Source organism: Brachyistius frenatus, unplaced genomic scaffold, assembly GCF_029030835.1.
Source record: "Brachyistius frenatus isolate BFR_SWC_R1_liver_20210118 unplaced genomic scaffold, ASM2903083v1 Contig_81, whole genome shotgun sequence".
NCBI classification, from domain to species: Eukaryota; Metazoa; Chordata; class Actinopteri; family Embiotocidae; genus Brachyistius; species Brachyistius frenatus.
This window is the reverse complement of record NW_027210680.1, coordinates 1,780,865-1,808,083: the sequence shown is the minus strand read 5'-3', so window position 1 is coordinate 1,808,083 and position 27,219 is coordinate 1,780,865. Positions and strand designations below refer to the sequence as shown.

At 42.3% G+C, this 27,219-nt stretch overlaps 1 protein-coding gene across 2 annotated transcripts in view; it reads right to left on the bottom strand.

The window, feature by feature from the left end:
• Positions 1 to 27,219, bottom strand: part of grm8a (glutamate receptor, metabotropic 8a) — a 213,646-nt gene that overhangs the window by 64,712 nt on the left and 121,715 nt on the right. For both annotated transcript variants that reach the window (XM_069709232.1, XM_069709231.1), the window contains exons 4-5: positions 2,611 to 2,746; positions 1,941 to 2,095 (exon numbers count right to left, since the gene is read on the bottom strand). In XM_069709232.1, coding sequence (XP_069565333.1) covers positions 1,941 to 2,095; positions 2,611 to 2,746 — 291 coding nt within the window. The remainder of the gene's footprint in view (positions 1 to 1,940; positions 2,096 to 2,610; positions 2,747 to 27,219) is intronic.

Genomic DNA, 27,219 nt, shown 5'->3' with positions numbered 1-27,219 from the left:
TTTTTTTTTTTTTTTAAGAATTTGTCTACCGCTAAATTGTTTGATCCCCATCCTTAACATCACAGGTGGTTTGTTGCTTCTTGAAAACAAGGAGTTTGTTTTGTTCCTGTGGATGTCAGGTATGCACAAGACAGAAAAGAAAAACATCTCACTAAAAAAAGGCCTGTTTCCAACACCACATGCACTCCAGTTATATAGTCTAGTTACTGCATGTGGAACAACCATGGAGGGTGAGGGACTTTCAGATTGACTCAGACAGCCTGTGCCATGGCCGACTCATTATAAAAACTGACAAGAACTGCCTTGATTAATCTGGACTGCTGTCACGGAAACAGCTCCTGTGTGCACCTGGGAAGCTCCACTGATGGTTGCTTTTCTGTGTGGCTCAACAGGAAGTACATGTCATGTGGGATCACATTCTTCCCATTATGAAATGAGATGCAAGCCTCACAAAACTACAGATAAGCTTTCGTGTTCCCATGATGCTGTTAAAAAACATGAAGTTTAGGTCCCACATGTTAGGCAAGGAAATTATTGCCACCAAGTTGGCAGTTGTTTCGGGGCACAAAGGCCCTACAGCTAAAAAAAAAATGTTTGGCAAGTCCGTTTATTTGCTTACTTACAAAGAATAAAAGGAGCATCATATCTGATTTTCAGTGTGAACTGACAGTGTCACAGTGTTAAGACACAGAATTAAGCAAGCCTGTCTTCAGTCTGAAACAGTGCTGAGTGTCGCGCCATGTGAGTGATGATGTTTGAAATGATGTGCATTTAAACACCTTATCAGGCAACAAGTTCCCCCAGTAATTAAGTAATGTCCGTGAATTGTGATGAAACCCCAACTTAGTTGAAAAAAGAAAAAAAAGAAAAGAAAAAAAAGGCAAATGACCCAAGTGATGTTCACCTCTGCACACGTGAAGACAGTTGTCTTAGCACAGAGACTGACATCTCAAAAGATCCCTAATTAGCATGTTATTCCTGGTGATATATTCTTCAGGAAACCTGTAAACATGTAAAAATGATACATGGACTCACTGCTCGTTGCCTGGTCGCAGTGAAAGTATTTCTCTTTTTTAAGGTAACCATCTCTGACTCTGGCATAGTACCCGAAATATCAGACTGTTTCTTTAAATGCAACAGTGTGTGTGTGTGTGTGTGTGTGTGTGTGTGTGTGTGTGTGTGTGTGTGTGTGTGTGTGTGTGTGTGTGTGTGTGTGTGTGTGTGTTTGCACGTGTGTGGGGAATATGCAACATTTCAAACACAATATAAAATACTGGACAACATGCAGCGGATGAACTATTAGAAACATCTTTCATTATAGCGTAGCTATAACTAAATTACCTTAAATCAACACATATCTGACTCTACTCTGACAAAAAAACGGATCTTTTTAAGCTTCACACAGTATCATATTACCAAGTGTACCTAATAAATTGGTAACTCAGTGTACGCTTTCTTTATTAATCCTCTGCTGGTCCTATCTCACTTACAGCTCGTCTATCTTTTCTGAAGACCCCACAGCGTGCTCCCTCGTGAAGCAGCCGAAGCTGACTTTGGTTCATTTAAACTTCTACTTCTCTTCCTCACTTTCAGTTTATATCTTGGTGCCTTTGGGGACGCTCCAGGGGTCAATTATTTAATATGGAGCTTTGACAGGGAGCAAATGAGGAAATTCTCCGCGGCCTAATGGCAGAAACGTGTTGCCCACTGGGATCAAGAGCGAAGGAACATGAGTGTATTTCATTTCAGTTTCTGGTCTTCCCCCACCCATCCGCTTAATTTGATCTATCAGACTCGGAGCACACACAGCTTCAGCTTCCTTTTATCAGACACCAAACCAGGTGCAGGGAGCAAGATGAGAATTCTTTTTAGGATTATATTCATTATTGCATGTGTAATGACATCGCAGCATCGTCGCTTATCGTTAAACACACTCTTACCATCCACAGACGCTCGTTTAGGAAGAATCGTGATGGCTCCCTCGGCCACTCTCTCCTGGCCAATCACAGGAGAGATCTTGGACCCCCAGCTGTCTGAACCCACCCACAGGAAGTGACCTGTCTGGTTGTTCTTTTTAGCTGCATCCAGAACGCGTCTGTTTGGGGGAGAAAAGCAGGGAATTAAAAGATTTATGATGCCCTGGAAAGAACAGTAAAATGGAGGGGTTGGGTGTTGGGGTGCTTCAGGCTAGATCTTTTTGGTAGCTACCTGCCTTTGCAGGGTCCCCTTGAGCAAGACGGTAAGTGTAACATGGTGCAGGAAACAGCATAAATGGTTCTCATCTACCACTCAGTCAGTCTGGTGAGGGCTCAGGTCTCTACTATTATGAGTGAAGGCTAGAGCAATACAGTTTTAACCAACTGACACGCTGAAGAATATTCAAATAAAAAAAGCTTTTCCTTTATTGCTTTTACTCCTGTCATAATATCAGCAGTACACCATGATTTTAACAAAAACTGGGCATGAAGGTGTTACAGAGTTTCTACTGTCAAATAAGCTTAAAATGGCACAGACAATGTTATGTAAAAAAAGGAAAGAAAAAAAAAAAAGAAGCAGAACTGGTAGCAGTTGGAAAAGTGCGCTGCTCTTGTTTGAGTGCACAGCACGCACCGTATGTCGTCCTCATTAGCGAACATGATGACGGCCCTGGCATTGGAGGTCTCCAGCAGGCGTCTGATGATCTTGTCAAACTCCCCTGGCCTGGGCTCCCGTGGGATCTTCAAGGACTGGGCAATACACACACCACCTGGGACAGCAAAAGAGGAAGAGTGGCCAAATGCATCATCTTTTTTTACAGGCACTGATTTGCATTTTTTCCATTCAGCTCAGCTCACTCTCCATTGATTCAGACCATAGCCATATCATACAACTTGGTTGAAAGCAGTCCAGACCTCTAATGAAGGCTTTTATACTGCCAACAGCCTCACAACTTCAAGACGAAGATGAAAATAAGTGGATATTAAGAACAAAGCTACATATTCATGAATCGTGGAAAGGTTCAAGACAGAAGATAAAATGGTTCTGGCAAAGTGATTTCAGGGAGTGCAAAGTAGTATTTTCAATACAGTTTGTCACGTGAAACATTCAAGGCAAACAACATCATGAAAAAAAAGACTGAAACAAAGAGTGTGAGAGTTGGATGACAGGAGAAAGTAGAGAACTGTCTACTACTGTTGAGGATGACAGTACGAGATAATGAGTGTGTCACACACACACACACACACACACACACACACACACACACACACACACACACACACACACACACACACACACACACACACACACACACACACACACACACACACACACACACACACACACACACACACACACACACACACACACACACACACACACACACACACACACACACACACACACACACACACACACACACACACACACACACACACACACACACACACACACACACACACACACACACACACACACACACACACACACACACACACATATTTCATACTAATCCAGACTTTCTATTTAAGCTCTCTACTGTTAATTAACTCTAGCTTCATACCTATATAATCAATATAATTAGCTCTTCCTTAAGGTCTAAAAGGTGTGTGTGTGTATAAGATTGTCAGTTATACGTCACCTGTATTACATCCGTAACCAGTGCACAATGTATGACAAACTGCATGTCTCCATGTCTTTTGTGTGTGTGTCTGCACGCTCATTTCTGTCACTTGTCTCTGTGCATTTGTGTGTGTGTGTGTGTGTGTGTGTGTGTGTGTGTGTGTGTGTGTGTGTGTGTGTGTGTGTGTGTGTGTGTGTGTGAGAGAGAGAGAGAGAAAGTATGAATGATGTCCCCCTTCTTCCCTGCCTGTTCCAGCCCATTTATTGAACATCTGTACAGTCTGTCGCTTTCACTATATCACAACCCTTAATCACGCACACACACGTTCGCTTTTGTACCCATCCAGACACACACACACACACACACACACACACGCACGCACACACACACAAACACAGACACACTAATGTGCATGACTGCTAAAACAAATACTCATTAGCCTCAAATTAACAGCCTCTCAAGGATAATCACTAAAGTGACAAAAGCTGCAACAACCCCACCCCACCCCCACACACACACACACACACACACACACACACACACACACACACACACACATGCACATTCACACGCACGGTAGATCAGAATACTTTCTCAAGGATGATGACCAACTTGACCTGTACTTTTCTGTACATACACATAAATATCATAATAAAGAGATAAGGCTTACCGTAAACAAACACACACACACACACACACACACACACACACACACACACACACACGCGCGCGCGCTGAAGTTTGCATTTCCTCAATGTTGTCCTTGGAGCCGTATAACAGTGATTAAATCATCCTTTGTCTTGTAGCCTCCCACCCATCATCAATAACTGTCCCCATGACTCCCCACATAAAGACTACATCACATTTTGTCTGTGCGTTTGTGCAAGTGTTTCTGTACACAAACACAAACACATACAGCTGATTTTAAGTTTCACAGCCGAATTCAACGCTACTTCTGAAACACCGTTGGTGCCAGGAAAGCAGTTTGTTAAAAGTGAACATCTTTTATGAGCACGCACCTCCGCCACTCTGCTGAAAGAAGAGCTGCGAGGTCAGGTCAGGAGAAACATCAACAACTTTCTTTTTTCATCACTCGCAGAGGGTCAAACGTTTAAAACATGAAGTAAGTTGTTGAATAAAAAGAGGGGGGAGGATGGAGGAGAGAGATTGAACATCAAAACCCTCCAACGTGACGACGCAGCAGACAGAGGATTTGCTTAATATTATAAAAAGAGAATTTTAAAAGGAAGAAATGTTGACAAATATCCTGTAAACAATGACACGTAACTTCCTTTGAATCCAGTGCTGGTGTGCTGCGCGCCGAGGCAGGCGTGCAAGAAACAAAGTTTGGTCAAAAGTTCTGCTTTTAACTACAAGCAGTGGTATTGATTTCAGTGAAGATCTGGGTTAGAAATCGGCATCTCGTGTACTTGACAGTGCGAAAGATTTCTCCAGGCCACATCAAGTACGTATCCTGCTGCCAACTCTTTCCCAAGCAAACGCACGGCGGCTGAGGACATCAGATACTTGTTATCACACGAGTAAACAGAACAGGAAACGCCGCTGTGATGTCCTTCGAGTCTAAATTAGTCACACTATTAAGAGAAATCAAAGTGTGCAAAGCTGTCGAATCCATTTAAACTTTCCAGTGAGGCAACTGCTCCGAAGGCTCATAATTTGGCAGACTGTGTAAAAACAAATGAATTGTGTTGTTAATTGTTTAGCGACGTTGCATCACACGCTGGGCACGCTAATGTGAGACCGGTCAGAAATTCCCCTTCATTCGCTGCAGATAAAAGCTACACTGGATCACAGGAATAGCCAGTTTATGACATAATTCAACCAATTGTAGCACGTTCATGTACAACGTGCTAATTGAATTGTGAGCTCTGAATCCGCTGAGCACCAACACGCCGGGTTTATCGCTAACAACCTGATTACTGAGTTTTCAACGTGGAATTGAATGTGACTGAATCCTAAATCCTTGCATGTGAGTGTGTCTGCGCGTGCGTGTGTGTGTGTGTGTGTGTGTGTCCGTGCGCGTGTTTGTTCACTTCTGTGTGCAGGTATGAACTTATTGTTGTGACTGTAAATGCCTGTTTTTGTGCATAGGTATATGAGCGCGAGTATGAATGAGTGCATGCAGTTTTCAGAGGAAGGGCATGCAGATTAAGCTGCCTCTTTGTATGCGGGAGTGCTTATTTGCATCTGATTGTTTAAAAAAAGATGCGGGGTGCAAGTTGTGACGATAAATTGGATGTTAAGTGTGTCCAGCATGTCTCCAAATGAAACCCTTATAGCCGGTAATTAACTCCATTCAGTTTTTCAGACTGAATCCGTTCTGTTGTAGGACAGGAAGCACTGCTGTCTCAGCATTTAATTAACAATCTGTTTCCCTCCCACACTCCCCTCTCTCTGCACCATTTCATCTATTACCCAACAGAGACTCGAATGGATTGAAAAAAAAAGAAGAGGAATCACTAATCCTTCTCACAGTGTGTATCTTTTCATTTTCTTTTCACCTTCAGCTCGTCAAACTTTGCAGAGAGTATTTAAACAATGTGAGGGAACCAACTGGAAAACAGTGTGCTGCTGTCTGTACAATGACATGCATGCAACGGACAATTCATGTCTGCCTCTTTTTTTTTTTGTTTGCATCTACATTATCGATCGATCTCCCCATTTCTTTTCTTCTGTTTCTCTTTTCTAATCCTGTTTTCTTCTTTGAGGCTTCACTTCACACGTTTCAAAAGCAGATTTATTAGTATTGTTTGAAGAGATGAATTCAACAGCAGTCATTTGTACTCCATACAACTCACCATACTTTTCGTTGAACCCCTATTCAGCACTGCAAGGCCCCCCCCCCCACACACACACACACACACACACTCCCTGATACCCTCGTGCATTCTGTAATGTATTTATACTGCCATTATGGCTTGGACACACACAGACGTTAATGTGGCTTCCTGCTAAGCAGGATGAGTAATGACAGTAACTTTAAAGCTAGCTGTCGTAATGCCACTGGCACTGAAGTAAGTGTGTGTGTGTGTGTGTGTGTGTGTGTGTGTGTGTGTGTGTGTGTGTGTGTGTGTGTGTGTGTGTGTGTGTGTGTGTGTGTGTGTGTGTGTGTGTGTGTGTGTGTGCGCATGGATTCATGAGCTTACATGCATGTTTCTGTATTAAACATGAACATGTAACGAAATGATAGAAAAGGTACAAAAATGCCTTAAATGAATCTTCGATTACATCAACTCAGTGTCATCCTCTAAGTACAAGTGTCTTCATACCTCTGGCACACACACACACACACACACACACACACACACACACACACACACACACACACACACACACACACACACACACACCTTGTCAGTTGTTACTATTAGCACCACATTCAATATGCTTGGACTAAATATGAGGCTGTGTGTGCCCTACAAATCCACACAACAATAAATTAATTTCCTTCTCCAGCTTAGTGGGCATTTCTTTGATAAAACTGCCCTCTGCTTTCACCCCCCCCCCCCCACATAAATACCTGCCAGTGAAATGTTACTGTGGGCGAATTCTCACACACATACAATACATAAGCGCGCACACACGCACGAAGAAATACACTGATTTTGACACTCTTTCTTTCTCTCCAAACCTCATTAGCACACGCTTTAAAATTAAAAGTTGCCCTCTGCTTCTCTCTGCTTTGTTCAAGGCTCGGGGCACTGCAGCATGGGCCTTTGAAGTCACAGATTTGTGTGTATGCATATGTGTGTGTGTGTGTGTGTGTGTGTGTGTGCGCGTGTGTGCGCGTGCGTGCGTGCGTGTGTCTTCTCAGACATGCTTGTGTGAGTTCTGTGCTTGCCAGTGAGCGTTCGTCTTTGCATGCATTTGTGTGAACTCTAGTAACTGTGCTGGCTATTTTATTTCCTCTCTGGTGTGGGGTAAGTGCTGCGGTAAATATTGCATTCTGCATTTTTTTTTCTTTTTTTGGGGGGGGCGGGGGGGGACTTTCTCCCCAGGCTCGCTAATGAATCATTGACAACACCCACAAAACCGCTGTCCCAAGAAAATGTACATCCTCCCATTAAAATATGCCTCAAAGGAAGCAGCCCTCGAATGGGCTTGAGAATTTAGGATGGCCCGAACCCGACCATAGTAAGCTGCTGCTCAGACTTGAACCAAGCCTCGGGTGGAAAAGCTTTTGTGAGCGAGTAACGGACTTCAGCTCAAAATTGCTTATAATTTGCTGATAATGAAGCACCGATAGGGGCCTGGGGGAAACGGGCAAAGGCGTTTCATTTTACAGAAATTGGATGTACTTTTGGTAAATGTTTGATTAGCAAGGTGTGAAATACACATGGAGGTAAAATTATGAGCACAGAGGTCTTAGGTGACATTGAGTTACCATGGTAACTGTTCCAGGTGATGCTCAGAAAAAAACACAATAATGTTAAACACTGCAGAAACCCTCCCTCCCTTTGGTGTGCCTTACTGTAGTATTACATACGGTTCAGTTCAACAGTAAATGCTGGAAGGGAAAACTTTAACACAAGTATTCATCAATATTGAAAGTAATACTATTACTCCCACATCCAATTTTCTACAAACATTTAAATGTTCTTTTCCTTTAAATCCTACTATTCTCATACAGAAGTTGTTTATTAACATTTCATAAAGTGTTACACACACTGAAGTGTAGTTATAAGCAGATACAGATGTTAAAATGATATTCTATCAACAGCTATAACTCCTCCTGTGGGCATCCAAAGAGGAAATTAATGGCAATAGAGCAAAACGCGGTTGTGATAATACAAACTGCATTCTAATTGGAGAAGCTGAAAAATCCTGCATGTTATTAAACACTTAAAGTATCCTTCAATGTGTGCACAACTAAATTGAATGTGTTATAAATGCCAAATAGAAAACGGACTCTTTCACAATGTCTTTGCAGAGCTCAGTCTTGGTTTGTTGGTGGTGTAACAAGCCTTGGACATTGATGTATTACTCTCCGTCCTGCCCTGTGTCATATAAACTTTGACCGCTACGAGTCACTGTAATTTATCTTCTCAGCGGAGCAGCGCTGTGCAATAGTTGAATTAAAAAGTCTTTGACTTTCCTTAAGCTTTGTTTTATACGTAGAAGAAAGGTTGTTCTATTTTTTTCGTTTATGGCACAGAAAGAACAGACAGGGCTGTTTAGCATTGAACTTTGCCAAGCAACTCCCAGAAAAGAGAGAGAGAGAGAGAGAGAGAGAGAGAGAGAGTGTGTGTGTGTGTGTGTGTGTGTGTGTGTGTGTGTGTGTGTGTGTGTGTGTGTGTGTGTGTGTGTGTGTGTGTGTGTGTGTGTGTGTGTGTGTGTGTGTGTGTGTGTGTCGGTATGGGGCGAGGTGGAAGGTCTGTCTTCACCACATGAGTCGAGCGGTCTAGCTGATGTCAGCACTTGCTCAGGTCTGAGGGGAGACAGGTGGACACCTTCTGCATGGAGCGTTGTGAGTGTGTCAGATCTGTGTGCATGACACAAAGAAAAATAACCTGTTTGAATGTTGCACTCTTTTCTATCTGTTAAAATATAACATAGCGCCGGGCTTAAATTGATGATTAATGATATCACTTGGTCATTTTATGTCATAAAAGGTTAATCTTGTGGCCCAAATTTGTACAAGTCTAATACACAAGAAGTGTCACACGCCTTAAGATAATAAATAGATGGAAAAGCACGATCCAGACTTTACTCTGTGATACTCAGCGAGTAAAAAGAGAGTAAAAACAGCCTCTTATATTGACTGTTTACTGCCAGTTCTGCAGTGAAAATTGACAAATGCAACAGGAGAGTGGGTCTGCGAGTCTTCGAGCAGGAAACAAGTCAGTTAATGTCTCCATTGAGTCATCTGACCTTCCGCCACCTGTCACGCATCACCAATACTTCCAATGAATCCGATTAATCCCACCGGCTTTCTGCTGGACGGTGGGAGGCCCAGGGTGGAATCGGGTGAGGCAGACAAGAGGAAATGGAAGGCGAGGAGCTCAAAAAGGGGAAGGGACGGAGCGAAGGATTGAAGGACGATGGGAAGAGGGAAAGATAAGGAGAAAGGAAGATGAGTCAGAAGGCGGGAGGGAGGACGTGGAAAAGGGATGGACAGATGAAAAGAGGTAGAGCGTAAGGTGAGGGAGGAGGGAGATAAGCAAGGGATGATTGGATGTCAGACCACAGATAAAAAGCACAAGGTCAACGTTAAGCTCGGAGATGACGACGAGAGAACATGCCCACTTCTCTGTCTGGTACTTTGTATTCCCACATCTATCTCTCTCTCTCTCTCTCTTCTGAGTGTCAATCTCTCTTTCTTCAACTCCACTGTTGCTAACATTTGCTCTCTTTCCCTCAGAGAAGAATTTTCCTTCATTTCTCTGGCATGTTCTCTCCCCTCCCTCTTTCTCTCCCTCTCTTCTACACACACACTATCTGACAGTAATCAGACATCCAATTACAGCAGCGACCTCAGACGAGGGTTGCGCGCACGCACGTGTGAACATACGTGTGTTTTGCTTCTTTGGTGTTTCTTTTTAGTTTTTCTCTTTGAACACGCACACCAATACGGCATCAGATTCCCGCTGATGCCCGCTACTCCCCGGGCCGGGATGTCCCGCTGTCCTCCAGCCCATGTCTTATCTGGGGATGAAGGAGAGCTCACCGCCTCGATGTGTAGTTGTGGCGTCGCGCTCTGAACAGCGCAATAGTTGAACATAACAATGCAACCGAGACACCACTGCGACAACCAAACACAAGGAGTTTAGAAATAAAATGTACATGTGTCATCCAAATTTTCCCTTTCCATGTTCAAAGCGGCAGTGGTGCAGTTTGGTAAACAATGAATTTTCGGTGTTGCATACATTTGCATATTACGAGGGTAGATTGAAAACTTCAGAGACCGCTCCTGTCGCGCCTAAATGGTGCGCAGAACTGTGACGTGCATAGATCACAGAGGAGCGTACGCATTCCAAGTTTTGTCACTTCATCAAAATCAAGTTCAAAATCAAGCGCTGTGCACCGTTCACGGGCAACGGGTGCGGTGTCGCAACCTTCTGATCCACGCTCATATTTCAAAAATGTGTGCATTTTTTCATCTTTGTTTTGATGTCTTGCATTTTTGCACAGTAAAATAAAATGTACAAGTTGAAGGCCTCGTCATAACAGAATATTCTCTCTTCTCTAAGTGTCAAATACAGAGCACCAGTCTTTCACAAATATTATGCAGGATGCAGTTTACTCGAAAGAAAGAGAGCCACACAGCTGTTGCATTTTTTATACGCACTGTGTACAGTACCTAATGGAGCATGCGTTTTCCATCAGCTAAATAATATTGCAGGGAGAATATTTGATCATTTACACGGCTCACACAAACAAACAAACAAACACACCAGACAGTAACTTATTTGATCAATTATCCCCACAATAAAGAGGAATCCACCATCAAAGATTCAACACAAAAAAAAAGTCACAGACTCACTTGTGCTTGAGTGCACACACACAAATACACACACACTTTAAGAGTTTATCAATCTTTATCTCTGCCAAATCAACAGAATCAGTCACGGAGCGGTATACAAAGACACGACTGCGAAATGAAAATTGCGCATCAGCATGTTAACGGAGTAATTCGCAAGTGACATTTACAGTGTTAAGCTAAATGCACACACACACACCATCGTCCATTAAATATTAAATAGTAACTTCATCGATAAGTCAGCACGGCGCACACACAGCGAGCCAATCAGCCAGCTCATAGAAACTTCAGCCAGTAATTTGTTTCTATTAGAATCTGCCAGGGAACAGAATCTATGGCCGGCATTATGGTTGTTTGAATAGCAATGACCACACAGGCTTATTGCAGCTGATAGCATCTGCGTGGGAAAGCATGACGCCTGAATGGCAATGAAAAGGAAAAGATTGGCTGTCCATGAATGCATAATGGGTTGTGCGTATGCCTGTGTATCTGTGTGTGTTTGTGCATGTTTGTGTGTATGCGTGTGTTGTTTCATGCAACAGGCCCTCACACCTGACACTGATGGGGGCTATTGTGTGCTGCACTAGTGCACTGTGCTACAGTTAGATGGAAACACAATGCGAGGTTTTCAAATACTGTCAATATAGCTGCGTGCAAAAGTTCGGATGCCCTGGCAAAATGTGATTGTGGGGTGATTTTGAAGTGACGAGAAGCAAATACAACCCCGGCAGGAAACACACATTGAAGAACAAGAACATTTTTAGATGTCAAATTCAAAAACACGACAAAATAAACCGTAACTGTGGCATGCACAACACTTTTAGGAACTCAGCTGTGACCCGCAAAGCTCAGTGACCAACTTCCCTCTTGCTCGCCAGTTTAACGCTTGTCCGCCCATTCGCTAAATGCCCCACTCTTAATGCTGTCCTCTTTATTCAACCAATTGTGCATGAAACCGCAGGGTTTTCCTGACAAATGCTTTTCATCTTTGGAGCAACACTCCATTAGAAATGTGACAGACATTTACAATCGACATGTCTACTTAACAGAAGCTTACCGCAAAGGAAAAATGGAGCAGGACAGATAGCGTGGGTTTTCACTGCACACCTGATAGACATCCCCTCGTGGACCACTCTTTGCATTAAAATGGTGGAATCAATGTGTTAGCACGTTTTTAGAGGCTGCACCTGCTTAAGAAATGACATTTAACTGATCCAGTTTTATCAACAACATATTCAAATATTAACCTCAACAGAATTCACTGATTTGACGGGGTCTAACTGAGAACAGCCCTGTCTATTTTACAGTAAATATGAAGCACTCTTTGGCCAGGTGCTGTGAATGCACTATTGCTTTGGCCAACAATGTCCCATGCATAGATTTCACCAGATCAATATGTGTTGCACATGAAGTATTCTTCGGGTATTGAGCTACACCCTGTTGGCCTAGGTCTCTGCTTCTTGCAGCATTAATGGTCACAGCGCTGACTGCCAACTGCTTAGGCGGCAAGGTGAGGGGATGAGGGGGTTGGTGGGGTGGGGGGAGGGGTAAAGCTAAGGCAGTGCTATGTAGACATGCATGAGTCAAAGGGCTTTATTTTCATGACAGAGCATTGAGGGGCTTTGCGCTGGTAAAGTGACATTCTCGACAGACACAGAGGCTTTACTCTCATCTGCCAGCGTTTGGTATTTCGGTGACTTGTCCTGAACTTGACTTCACTTTAGTAAGCGGAGAGGTTCAGCGGGGTTGTGATAGTGACGAGAATGCAGCAGAGCGATTTTAGCACTGAGGATTATGGTGATTCGAGGTTTGCGCCGTGTACCTGTCCGCGACCATTTCTCAGACGCATGGAAAAATGTACAGGGAATGCAATGTATATTTTCAGAATCCGTACACAGTCCCAGCTGCAGCACACTTACATGTACTATTTATACAGCACAAATAATTGTGAGGCTTTCCTAAATATTTCAAAAAATCAATTAAAGGAAAAAAAAAAACATTGAGATGCATCATTTTGTTTTTGAGTGGGCCTCAGTTATAAATAACATGGGGAATATGGGAAAAATCACCTGCATTAAGAATTGATGGGACAGCTATTTTTATATTATTTTATTACTTTATTTTAATATTTTTCAAGGTGCCAAGAGAAGTCAATAAACCACCAGGTGATATTATGAATAAAAGTCTTATCTACCAATCACACACTACAGTACATTCAGAATCTACAGTACCACAGAAAAACAAGGACATCAACTTGATGTCGAGGTGCTGGTTGTCATGACGTCCCTGTCTCTCTATCTGTATCATTATTTATTTCATTGCTCTTTTATTCAGTTCTATCACATTGCTTTCTGCTTCTCTCCTGCTAGGAAGGTATAAACAGCTTGGTCCATGTCTCTCCTCCATCTCTCTTCAGCTATCCCTCTGTCTTTTTTACCTTTCACCCAGTCTGCATCACGCTGTGACCATTTGCTGCTCAATGATATGCCATTTGATCATACTGTACTGTATGTGTCTGTGAGTGCCCGGTTGCACTGAATCGTGAAGAAGGACAGCAAGAAAAAACTGTTGAGAGACATTGGCATTTACTAAGTACTTAATAAGGTAAGTGTGTCAGACAAAAGGGGACAGAGGACAGCAATATAGTCGGAGTGAGTAACCACACCCAAGAAATGGCCAGTGGATGTCATAAACACAAAGGTATTGATGCAAAAAGAGACACAAGCACACAAACATACTTCCAACTGCTGCCAGTGGAGCGTGTTAGCTGAAGAAAAAGGGGTCAGTGATGATTTTAGAGTTCAGTTAAGAGGAGAGGAGAGGAGAGGAGAGGAGAGGAGAGGAGAGGAGAGGAGAGGAGAGGAGAGGAGAGGAAAGGAAAGGAAAGGAAAGGAAAGGAAAGGAAAGGAAAGGAAAGGAAAGGAAAGGAAAGGAAAGGAAAGGAAAGGAAAGGAAAGGAAAGGAAAGGAAAGGAAAGGAAAGGAAAGGGAAGGGAAGGGAAGGGAAGGGAAGGGAAGGAGAGGAGATTATCCTCATTCTTCAGAGATTAATTCAGGACCTCTTTTCATAATTTGAATAATGTTGTCATGGAAATAAGCATTCCAATTAAACAGTAGTGAAATGTACTCTTCTTATTTGAGGATATTGAGCAAACATTTTTAAAAGGCTCCACCAGCTGGTGGTTCACTTGGACACATGGGGAGACAAAAAAATCTCTAAAAACATTGTTGCAACTGCAGATTTCAAACACATTCCCACCTGCACACAAACACACACACACACACACACACACACACACACACACACACACACACACACACACACACACACACACACACACACACACACACACACACACACACTATCACATATCTTATTTAAGAGGAACAGCAGATCAATCTGCTTTTCCTACTGGGTTAGTCTCGCGGACCGTTCTATCTATCCGTCTGTCTGACTGACTCACTGTGTATTAGATAGACATAAACTGTTTGTTCACAAAGAGCAGCTCAGACCAGAGGAACATTAACAGTGTGTGGAGGAATTTGCCGTCGGGGTTGGGAATGGGGAGCAGTGTTCTGTTTGTGTTGTGTCAAATATGATGAGGTGCATTTCGATCGACTGGTCCTTCCAGATGACACGTCAGATTCATTACCATTTGCAACGTGTAGTGATTTAGTCAGAATTAGGTCCAGTTGATGTTGTCTTGTCATTATCTCAGCTAATCATATCACAAAGTTTCAGTGCACGTCTGTGATAACAATATTCTTGACAATATGGCAAAATGCTGAAAAGTATTCTTTTAATAATTTCATGAATATATAATTACAACAAAATAAGTGTTTTACCCATAACTGTATGACAGTATAATGTGACGATGCATTGCAAATGCATTTGACTTTGCATTTATTGATGAGCTAACCTTTATATATTTTAATAAATTGAATCTGTAATTACTGTGATTTATATTCCTATTAGTACTTAATGTTAATCTTTCACTGTTGAGACTTCTTGGAATGAAATAGTAAATTAATTGACACATTAAGTGACACTTAGCGTACTTTTGTATTTCTACTTTTGTTACTGTGTTAGCTCATTCTTACAGTATGTATAATGTAAGATTAATTTGCAATCATAAATATCGATTTTTTTTTTTTTTTAATTATTAAAAAAAAAAAAAATCTGTTTAGGTCAATACTGTTTCCACAGTTGTATAAATGATTGCAGTAAAAACTTTGAATGCCAACGGCTGTTTCCAGTCGTGATTTGAGCTGTGTTTAACTTGTGGCATGTCTCTGCACCAGAGTTAGCCGTGTCATGTTCTATACATACTGTACATTTGGAGTACTGGATGTGAGAGAAAGGGGTTAAGGTCTTTTCTTTTCCCTCCGTTTCCATTACAAAACATCAAAAGTGATTTATCTCACTGCTGGGTGCCCTTTGACCCTCTAATCCAGGAAGTGCGAGACTGATCTGCCCCTCTGTGGGCCCCCATGCAGCTCAGGGCCAATCAGGTGGCCACATAACACCATTATTTCAGCCATCCCCTCTGCGGGGGCGTCAGCATCCATCCATCGATCCCCCTCCCTTCTTTAATCCCACTCTGTGACTATATTAATCTTTTCTCTCTCTCTCTCTCTCTGTCTGTCTACCCCCTGCCTTTTCATTCGCTCATCCCTCCCTCTCTGCGTCACTTGCTCGCTTTCTCCTGCTATCGACTTCACCTGCCCCATTCTCTCTACCTCCGTCTACCAAATATCTCTCTGCTGTCCTCCGTCCATCCTGATCTCACCATCCCTCCTCTCTTTAGAAACTCTCCATCCATCTATTGCTTTCTCAAAGGCCCTAGCGGCCAAGGCTCTATAATGAAATCTCAGAAAGCCTTATTGTGTTGATTAAAGCTGTCAGAAAAGAACTAAGAGAGGAAAAATACAGCCAGCAACAGGGGAAAACAAGGGCTCAATGGTGCGTTTCCAGTGCTCTTGTTTCAGCTATTGTTTAGCCTTCTTTCGTTTTCTGTGTTTTTTCCCTTTCACTCTACCTCTCTTTCATTTTACATATACACCCTGCCTCTCTATTAATCTCTCAACTCTTTCCATCCTCGTTCCCTCAGCCTCTTTCCCTCAATCTATTTCAGTGTAAGCAGCACCTCTCTCAAGGTACGTTTCCCCCCCTGACCTTAACTTAATGTAATTCTGTCAAACCACATTTGCCCCTCAAGCTACTCTCCTCGAGCTGTTTCCCATATACCTTACCACTGAATACTATTAGAGTGTTATTGGTCCACAGCTACAGAGCGGCAAGATGGTTCTTTTGCTCTCAAAGAGTTGTTCCTTTGCTTGTTCTGTACTGCAAATATGTGGCTTCCATTGCATTTCATTTACCAGCATTCCATTTTATAGTATACAATAAAAATAATTTAAAGTTTTTTTTTTTATCAAATATAACATTTCATTATTTCTTTATCATATTTTGTTAACTGCCTTTGAAGCTACGAGGAAAGCAAGGAGTAAGAAAACAACAAAAGCAATGCATTTATTGAGTGAGTAACGAGTTTAAACTGTGATTTAATAAATATAACAAGATGAAATGCGCCAGCTCTGAACTTCACCTGCTTCAGCACAATCGAGCACTTAAGCTTTGCAGTTATAATTTAGAGCAAGATGTCACAACATTGTGGGTAAAACAAGAAAACCTTGACAAAAGGAGGTAAAACAGCACAATCAGCCACCATCAAGTGCTGGTGTGTGAGAAAAAAAAAAAAAAACAGCCTTGATAATGCCCTCTGTAACCAATTTCCTGAGGGAAAACATGCAATAAGTGCACAAGGATATACTTTCTACTATCCGATTATGAAACATCACAGGGTTCGACATAACCAATGCCCCGGGGCCAGTGACAGTCTGTGCAGATAACCTGTGAGGCGTTTAGGGAACACCAGAAAATTGAAGCAACAGAAAATAGCATGGGGTACACTCTACCTTTCTAACTGCAGGAGTCTCTGCATGAACATCGATCACACACTGCAACATCACAAGTAAATTCTCAAACTTTGGGAAACACTGACATCTCTCAGCTTTGTCTCAGTTCTTTACTCAATAGTTTATTTATTAGTAAGGTATTCCATACTTGCTGCTGTGCATGCAATATTATCATAAATTCCATTCTTATATCATTAACAACAAAATCTAGAGGGAACATCACTGTTATACATATCCTGTATTATAAATCACCAAAATTATGGAGAGACAGTTTCATTTTTTGGCTGCTGGGTCAGTGAAAATATACAAGGGGCCAGTAAAACTCTGCTGGACAAGGTCGGGGTGCAAAAAACTGAAAGTCAAGCAAATAGCGCCTCATTATTATGGCATTGTATAGATGACAAATAGTAAATGGTGTTAGAAAGGAAAAGAAAAATGGAAACTAAATTAAGAAGTAAGATCGCTGCAGGTTAGACCAAATAGGAGAAGAAAAGCTCACAGTTCAGCTGTACAGTTTCCAAATAAAGACGTTAGCCATCATCAATGGAAACCATTTCAGAAGAACAGGTCTGATACACCGCATGGGTGCACAACACAAAGAATATTGACATGGGAAATAAATTTGTGATTTGCAGCACACACTATGTCAACATGCGGTCTGTAAATCTTGTTACTAAAATATAATAAAAAGCTTTAGTATTGACCCAAGAGGTACATTTCCTACAAACTATACTGCACTGAACAAACAGGGAACGCACAAGCTGACGCTGAACACTGAAACGAAGGTAAACACACCGTCACATAAACACACTGCATATATGAACACGTGTCTGCGAACACACCAAGTCCCACGCACACAGCGCAGGGAAAGAATCAAACTGTATCATTACTGGGCGGACCTGGAAGGTATTTCCTCCCGAGGTCTATCCTTCCATTAACATTACATTAGCAGAGAGACAGGTGTGTGACAGCTCGACCTGACTGCATATCAATTGTTTCTTGTTCAATTATGAAGATGACAGAGAAACCACCGGCGTTCTCGCCGGACATCCACGAGGGGTCCTTTGGCGAGACTTTGGAAGCAATCTGCTTGTATGCCCACGACAGATCAGCGAGCAGCTGGGCGGAAAAAAATTAGTCTGAATTTCCACAGGTCGATTATTGAGGACAGCTCACAATCAGTAATTCTGTTGAAATTTAGGCAATGAAGGCTGATTAAATGACCTAAAATGGGAAGCAAAGTGGGATGCCAGAGAACATTTCATTACTTGACTCAACCAAACACTGAAATTTAAGGAGCACACGATTTACATTTACTTTTGTGCCCTCATGACAGCTTTTAAACTTTAACAACACAGAGTTTGAAGCCGCTTCTTCTGTTGTACTGACATGAAGTCACCATGGATGAGACTCTGCAAAAAGACCCAAATGGAGACTTATCCAGAAATGTTCAGCATAACAAACCGCCGGACAGAGATGGATGAATAAAATTTGGGGAATATGTAAAAAGGAAAATATAATCGTCTGCAAGCCGAGAAACGGGTTTAAATTGAATGGAAGTTTCAGCATAATTTACAAAAGGTACAATGTTCCACATTTTGATCCTTCCCTCATTTACATTCATAACACACTCGGTTGTTACTCTTACGCAGACAGATTTACAAAGAATGCAATAACAGCACAAGTTTCAACTTCCAGAGTGACAACAACAGTTAGCAGGCCAAAACAAGAAACAGAGGAAATGCTTCTCAACAGGGATGTTAAGATGGAGAAGTGGTCAGAAAATAAATAAGACAGGAGCAAGTGAAGGCCGTAATGACTGCCAGTCTCAAAACTACGGGCCTGCATGTTAGACGGTGCTCTATCAAATAAAGTATTGTAAGTGTATTCTAATACAATACAAGTACACTCCTACCAGAGTGACAAGTTTAAAACGCTGCAACTGTGTTTGAAAAAAAAAAAAGAAGGGCATGAATTGATTTGGTGATAATTAGAGATATGACCTTGATTGATAAACATGTCCTGAGCCGATCTTAAGGAATGGCACTCATATTTTAATCAGTCAGCATCAGCTAATATTAACTGATCAAACTCTGAAGATTTTCTGCTGTATTATGTGTTGAAGACCTGAGCTTATTACCGTTTCTGTGCTACTTACTCATCAAAAAACTACACTATAGGTCCTCTGTGGAGGCAGCTTATTATGACCCATGGCTCCGTTTTCAAGTTCACCTCCATCTAGTGGTCAGACAGACTTGGGTGCAAGAAATCACAGGTTCGTTTCCCGTTTCCAACCAGGAGTCAGTACAGTTTAAAAAAAATATATATATATACTTTTACTGTTGCCGTGACGATGAGGGTTGCATCACCTTAAGGAAGCAGAAACTTTAATGCAAAGGACAGTTCAAGTCCTCATTGTAATTCAAAGCATTACACTTCCCGAACCGAGTGGGTTTTGTGCTGAAACCAAACCAGGGGGGTTCATTTAGGAAACCTTATTTTAGGGTAGGAACAAACAACCTATGTGGCTGCATGGGTTGGAGAACCTGCTGCCTTCATAACAGACTCAGGCCAGTCAGTCTACATATTCAAGCAACAGTCAGGTGCTTATAAAAATAAAGAAACAGCCCGGGTACATGGAGTCCTGGATGATACCAGGTATTGATCAGGTACTGAGGCTTGTAGATTTATGTACCAAAATTGTCATAAGGAGTCTCCGATCCCTACTGGAGTTATGTAACTGAAATTAGCAAATCTTAAAATTTACAAATTCAGAAATTTATGCTTGATAAATCAATTAATTGATTATCAAACTCTGTAACAGCTAAATTATTATCTGTGATCTAATAGTATGTATTGCACTAATCATTTAAAATGAATAAAGATCAGTCTCCAGTAATTACAAGGTTGGAGGTTACACCTGATACAAGAGGGCAGCAGGCTGTACCTCTAAACTCATTACATGCCACTTATTGGACCACAAAATGAATCAATAACTTGATCAGAAAGTCATTTTGAGGGTTATTGGTGGTCGGAGTAAAAGGGCTGTTTATCAGATGCCTGAGGTGCAGGAAAAGACATGACCCAGCCGTTTTTGCAACGACCTGAATCAATGGGAGGATGATCGCGGACGATGTTGGCAACATGAGAGCACGATGAGCAATACGCTCCTCAGCACAAAACAATTGAATGGCAATCTATCTCGGCTACAGCCAGGAGACACACACACAGTCTGTCAGACAGCAGAACATGACAGGTTACACACTCACACACGGAGTCTGATTAACACACCAACGAAAAAATGTCTCTAAAATTTGAAAACATGTCCACCAACTGAAGGACAGTACGTGTCCAAATATGTGTGGTGGCAAGAAGGCTTTACACTCCACCACACAGAGGTCACCGGTTCCTCATATAAAAAACAAAAAAGAGAGAGAGTAATCCTCCCCACTGCGCCTGGTGTCCCCTGGGCAGCTCTTATTCCTTGTAAACAGCTGGATGGCTTCTGGCTAGTAAATAAAGCAAAAGAGAGTAGGTGGAGGAGTGGAAGACAGGTGGAAGAGTGGCAGGAAGAAAGGGGGAGGAAAGAGGGAGGACAGAGATGGGTGAGAGCGGAGGCTTGTAAAAGACATACGATTCATTAGGCATTCACACTGTGTACTGGAGAGCCTCGCAGTAAAAGAGAGAGAGAGGGGATTAGAGGGGTTGAAGGTGTGGGTGGGTGGGTGGGGTGGGGTGGCAGCGAAGAGGAGGCGCCAAGGGGAGGAGGAAGGATGGCAAAATGGATGGAAGGAAAAAGCAAGTGAACAGAGAAGCAAGCAGGGAAAGATGGTGGGAAAGCTGCAAGGAGACTTTGGGCAGAAGACAGAGAGTGAAACAGAACGAGACGGGCTCCAAGACATCAAGCAGGGAGATAGGGGGTGAGAGGGTGGGCTGGCTGGCGTGTGCTGGAGAGAGAGAGAGACAGGAGGCAAAGAGAGGATAGATGGAAGCTGTGATGCAGAAGGGAAGAAGGGTGAAAGAGTGAGGCAGCAAAAAGAGAGACAGGCAGCCGGAGTGTTGCGGTGCCATAAAATGCCAGCTGTATGTCACTGCAGTCTCTCCCCTCTCATCACGGCACCGGCTGAGTTATCACTGTGTCTGCTTCCTACACACAGACACAGACAGACACACACACACACACACACACACACACACACACGCACGCACGCACGCACACACACACACACACACACACACGCGCGTAAAATGGTCTTCCCAGCTTACAGCATGTTCGCTGATTACTTGGATCTCCTCTCCAGCTCTTTATGAGCTGGAGAGCAACAGTTACATTTACTGCCCACTTGTGGACATGACAGTCAGTATGTCAGTACACGCGTACATGTGCATACCAACCAGTCCTGCAGGTTGCTATAAAACAAAGTTGTTTCTATGAATGTTACCCTGCAGCCTTATAAAATCTCCCATCTGGATTGATGGATAGAGGCTGAGATACAGAGAACGGTAGTGTGGCAGAGGGCAACATCAGACATGAAAGCTCTTTTATAGTGTGAAATGAAGGGAAATGAGTTTCACCCATACAGAGGTTTAAGAATTTATGCACCATATCATTAGTTTTGCATGAAACATAAAATATGTCCATCTTGTATTAATGCTGACCATTTTCTCCAAAACTTTTTAGATTGAATTTCTGTCTTCGAGGCAAATAGCTCATTTCAGGAAGCTGCAGATATCAACTTGCAGAGACTTAAATCTTTCTTGAAAGAGGTGATACATCAAAATAAACAGTTCATTGCGTGTGTTTTTGTTGTCAGACTTACATTGTCACCGTGCAGTAATGCAGTTGTTAGTGGGAACAATTCTGAAAGCCGGTGCAGGGACTGAATGACATTACAGATAGAAGAATCAGGCAGCGGAATGAAGCACTTCAATGCACAAAACAGTCAAATTCATATTCTCCTTGCCACAATATTTATGTAAGAAAACTCACGTTTTGACACCCTATCATTAATTCTCAGATGTCTGAGCATTCTCGTCTGCAGCAAAAAGGAGCATTTGAAGACTAGTTGACAACTTAACAGCCTTAGACGTAGTGTGCACAGCAACTGGTATGGGACTTGAAGCTGTTTCTACATGACTAACTCACGTATAACTCCATCTTGTTTCACATCTCCAGGGGTAGTTTTTTTCAGTCCTACCTCCTGCAGAGTCCGACTGAAAACGAGGTGCAAACAGAACCTTCACTTCTCTACAGGCTACGACTTATGTTAAGAACTCTTCCCTCCGAAATTGGCTGAGTCACTCTCTTCTGGACAGCAGCTTTTTAAGTACATGCCTGAGGTTCAGCCCGATGGACCGATTCCGAACGTCACAATGGAAGTCTTGAGCCCACTTTGTCACTAATCACTAGTTTGCTTCATACTGAGCGAGAGAGGGTGATGGAGAGAGTGATAGTGTGCTATAACGCATGCATGAATCCTGTCTCGCTGACGCGCACACGCACACACACCCACACAGTGACTGACACTGTTTGGTCTTATCAGTGGTTCCTGTAGGCTTTAGGTATGTCTCATTCTTTCTTATCTTAATAAGGTTGGTCTTAAGTCTAATGTGATGGACTGCCCCTGTCTGGTAATGGATTCACACACACACACACACACACACACACACACACACACACACACACACACACACACACACACACACACACACACACACACACACACACACACACACATTCTTGACTAGCCTTGCTTGCTCATACAATTAAACACACACAACTATTCCACGGTCACATGCAGGTATTCTTCAATCTCTCTCTCTTTACTCTCCCTTAACCCCACCTCCCCCGCGCACACACACACACACACACACACACACACACACACACACACACACACACACACACACACACACACACACACTCATCTCAAAGTGGCTGTGTGTGCTGTCTGCCTTGTCGAACAGAGCCGCTCTCTAATCTCTTCCGTACAATCTCACCGCCCACAGCACACTTAAGGTGGAGAATTACAAGGTTAAGTCGAGCGACGGCGAGGACTCACTCGGCTCTCCGGCACAGCGACAGGAGAGTACTACTACAGCCGGAATGGAAACTACATGCCGCTACTATCTGCTACTTTCATTGCTAACCAATCAGAAGTATGTTACAATGAAAAGATGAGGTCTTTAAATTGTTTGGTTTTTCTGGCCAATAGTCCGAACAAAGTTCAGTTTACTGTAGTATAATAATAGGAAACCTAATCGTCACATTAGTGAGTGTAAAAAAATAAATGTGTTCCAGAAAATATGTGTCTCGTTGTCATCACATGTATTTGTCACTAAAATAGTTTGGATCTTATTTGGATTACTTATTGGATTTATTGTTTTGGTCAGACAGAAACTCGACTCATGAAGCACTTCCAAAATTGTGATTCTTTTGCCGTGCATTTATTAGAAGAGTAAAAAAGAGTAAATCTGAAGTGCTTAGTGAGTGGAGCCATAGCTTAAATCATAATTTGATCTAATGAGATGCAGTTATGAGGAGAAATGCCCTCTTCTAGTTGTCTCCATCACTGTCTCTGGGGTGATCTGACTAAATTCGGTGGGTACTTCAAATCAATTTATAGCTCTGATAATTTTTCTCTCCCTCCTCTCGTCCATCACGTCTCCCAAATTCTCTCCATTGCACTCGCCCCTTCCTCCACCCCCTTGACCACCATCTGTTCACTTCGTTTTCTTCCACTATCTCCCTCAGTGCTATCTTTCTTTCACTCCATCCATCACTCTCATTTGTCTCTTCCTCCATCCTTCACGTCTTCATCTCTCTCCCTCCTTCCCCTCTGCATTTATCTTCCTCTCTCTTTCCTTCCCCAATCTCCGTCTCCATCCACCTCCATCATCACTTGCTGTTTCCATCTCCCTCCTCTTCCTCCCTCCTGTTTCCTTCTTTCCCCCTCGCCTCCCATCCTCTTTAGCTCTCCGGGTGATGTGAATTGCAATCGGTTCCTCCCAATCACTTCGATGGCGAGCCGGTAGAGGAAAATTGCTTCAGTAAAAGATTATGAGGCAGATCCATAACAGCTATCAAAGCTAACAAGGGGGGAGCGCTGGATCGCACACACATTATCACACACCTCTGTACAACCACAATGTGACGTTTTTACTCAGCTTTTTGTATTGACTGAACAAACAAGGTATGACATGTTACTTAATGAGCTTTCCAGTTGCTGGGAGGCAGATTTTGTTGCCTTATTAACCTCCTTCCCTCTTTTTCTGTTGTGTCACCATTGATTATTTTCCCCCAAATCACTAATGGTTCACCATAGTCCAATGTCCATGTGGGATTTGTCAAGAATAAAGTTGAAATGTTGAGAATAAAGTTGAATAAAGAATAAAGTTGAAGTACTATTTCCAGAAAAAAGTTGAAATGCTATTTCTGGAATAAAGTTACAATGTCGATAATAAAGTCAAAATGTCAAGAATATAGTTGAAATAATATTTCAACAATTAAATAGCATTTTAAGTTGAATTCATGATAAAAATCCAAAACAACTTTCTGTGTGGATCTAATGCCTTGTGTAGATGCACTCGTACTTCAGAATCAGTTTAATAAACAAGGATATAACATCTCTTTCAGCGCATGAACAGTTTGGTGATAAGTATTTGGACTTTGAAGAGATTTGAAAATTGCATCTGTTCAGAGGGAGAAACCACACAAACAAGTTTTTGATCCTGATGGATGTGGCGCTCGGGAGAGCGCTGTGTTTGAGGTGCAAACATCACCGCAGCAGTCATCCAAACGTGCTTTCTTTTGCTTCTCAACATTTTTGACTTTATTATAGATATTTTAACTTTATTTTCAACATTCTCTCTTTATTGCCAAAATAAAAATTAAAAAAATCTCCCTTCTCTAATCAATGTGGCCCTAATACTCCGTTGTACTTTTGGGCTCATACCAGTCCAATAAAAGCAACAGACGAAGAGCTGAATCATCTCATGGTACAGGTCTGCTTTCAGTCAGGAGCCACAGAAAGATAGAAAAACAGATCTGGACAGAAACATATTTATTTCGATGCTTCAGCAGTTTGCTTTGATAGGACACAGCCAGAAAAGAGAAAGCTTTCACTTCACCTATCCCCTCCTTTCTCTCTTTTCCGTCTCCTCCGTTGTCTCTCTCTCTGACCTCCATGTACCTTTGTTTTTCCGCCTTCTTCTGCTGCATCGCATTTTCCCCCTCTGCCTTTCATGTGACCGAAGAAAGAATACAAATCGGCGCTGCAACGAACCAAAGTCAAAGAAAGACGGAGAGTACACGAGAAAGCAGGAGATTTAAAAACATTAGGATGGACATGGAGAGGGGGAGGGATTTACGGGAATGCCAATAACACGGCTGCTGTACGGACTATGAATACAGTGTAGGGAAGAGCTGGGAATAATTTCCATCACATGACATCCTCTCCTCTCCCTCCCTCTTTTAGTGATTCAATCTCTTTCCCTCCCCTTCCCTTGTCACTCTCGCTCATTCCTCCCTCCGTCATGACAGGAATGCAGAGATGTATCGGCTCTCATCCGCAGGGGATTTTCCTCCTTTGGGATTCTGTGATCTCTCTCCCTCTCTTTCAATTTCAATGGCCCTTCCGTGGGCATGACAGTTGAACAATATTGGCTGAGCATCAAAAGCCTCTCTCTCCATCTATCCCTCTCTTTTACCGTGCCCTTCACCCTCTTCTCTGAATATATCTTTCCTAACTTTCCTGGGTTTTTTTTTTTTTTTTTTCAAATTTCAATGAGTTTAACCGACATTGGAGCTGGACATCTCTACAAGGCATCAAAAATACCTCTGTCTTGCTTAATCGCACACACACTATGAACTGTCCTGGTTTTCAGTTGAAGTTTCTGTCCTCTTTTACCGCTCTCCTCCTCTCTTCCTTTTTAAAAAAATGTTTTTTTAAGTCATCGTAAAAACCCTCTTTCTCTCAGGCTTGTTCTGTACTCGCCCTGTCTCTTTCAGGTTGGCAGTTTTCAATCTCATTGTGCTTCCAAGTCAGTGAATCAGATTTGCAGTGACGCAACAAGTACGCAGTGTGTGCATCCCAAAAGGCTCATGCAACGCTCCCGGGGCAAACAGGAAGTAATTTACATCCCCTTCAAAGTCCGGATCTACCTACTGTCCTTGAATTAATCATCACCTGCATATAATAATATATAATAATGTTGTGGCTGACCAATCACAGACACTCAGAACTCCATTACTCATCTATGGAGCATTTGGGGATTCCGCATCTCCGCAGTCAAAAGATTTAGTCATTGAGTTAGTCAGAATATTGTTTGTACACCTAAGACACAAGCTGATATGCTGATACGAGTGATGACAGATAGAGTATCATCTGCAATGTAATTAATTATTTTACTTAAGTAAACTCCGCACCTGTCTATCTTTTTACATTGATATCTTATAATTAACATGTTGTTTTAGCTTATTGGGGAACCGTAGAATTAACCATCGTTAAAGGTGTGGACGAGTTGTGCAATCCATTTTTTCAATCACTTTCTAAAGTGTTTGTTTTCAGGATTTAAATTTACGTGCATTTATATCCAGGTTGTGCTTGCGGTATCGATCCGCTGTCTGCTTCTTCAGATTTCATTGACAGAACTCTGCTGCTCCTAATTGAGATCTGCTTTCCTCCCCAAGTCTGACTGTTGTCTGAAGCCAAACACCCTCCCCCCCCCCCATTGTCCGATCCATCAAACGGAAACACAGCAAGACTGTCTGTCTATCCCACGAATCCAGTCAGCGTTTGACTATCTCAAAAACTGGAGGAGAGGATTCTTCTGGATGTCTCACTGATGTGCGGTTGTAGAGCAAAGAGCAGACCGTAGCCACAAAATGGAAAACCTTTATTGAAGAGTACTGGTAACGTCATGCTAAATGGAATGCAGAGAAACAGAGTTAAAGGAGATTTCTGGGACGAACCACCATTTTTCTACATCCCTTGGAAAACATATATTTTCCCTTGTCATATATATATATAAAATATGCATAAACTGTGTGGGATGAATGGACATCCCATTTTTCAGTTGTAAAAATGGAGCACAAAGAGAGCGATTAAGAAAAAGAGAAATAACAGGAGAACTCATAC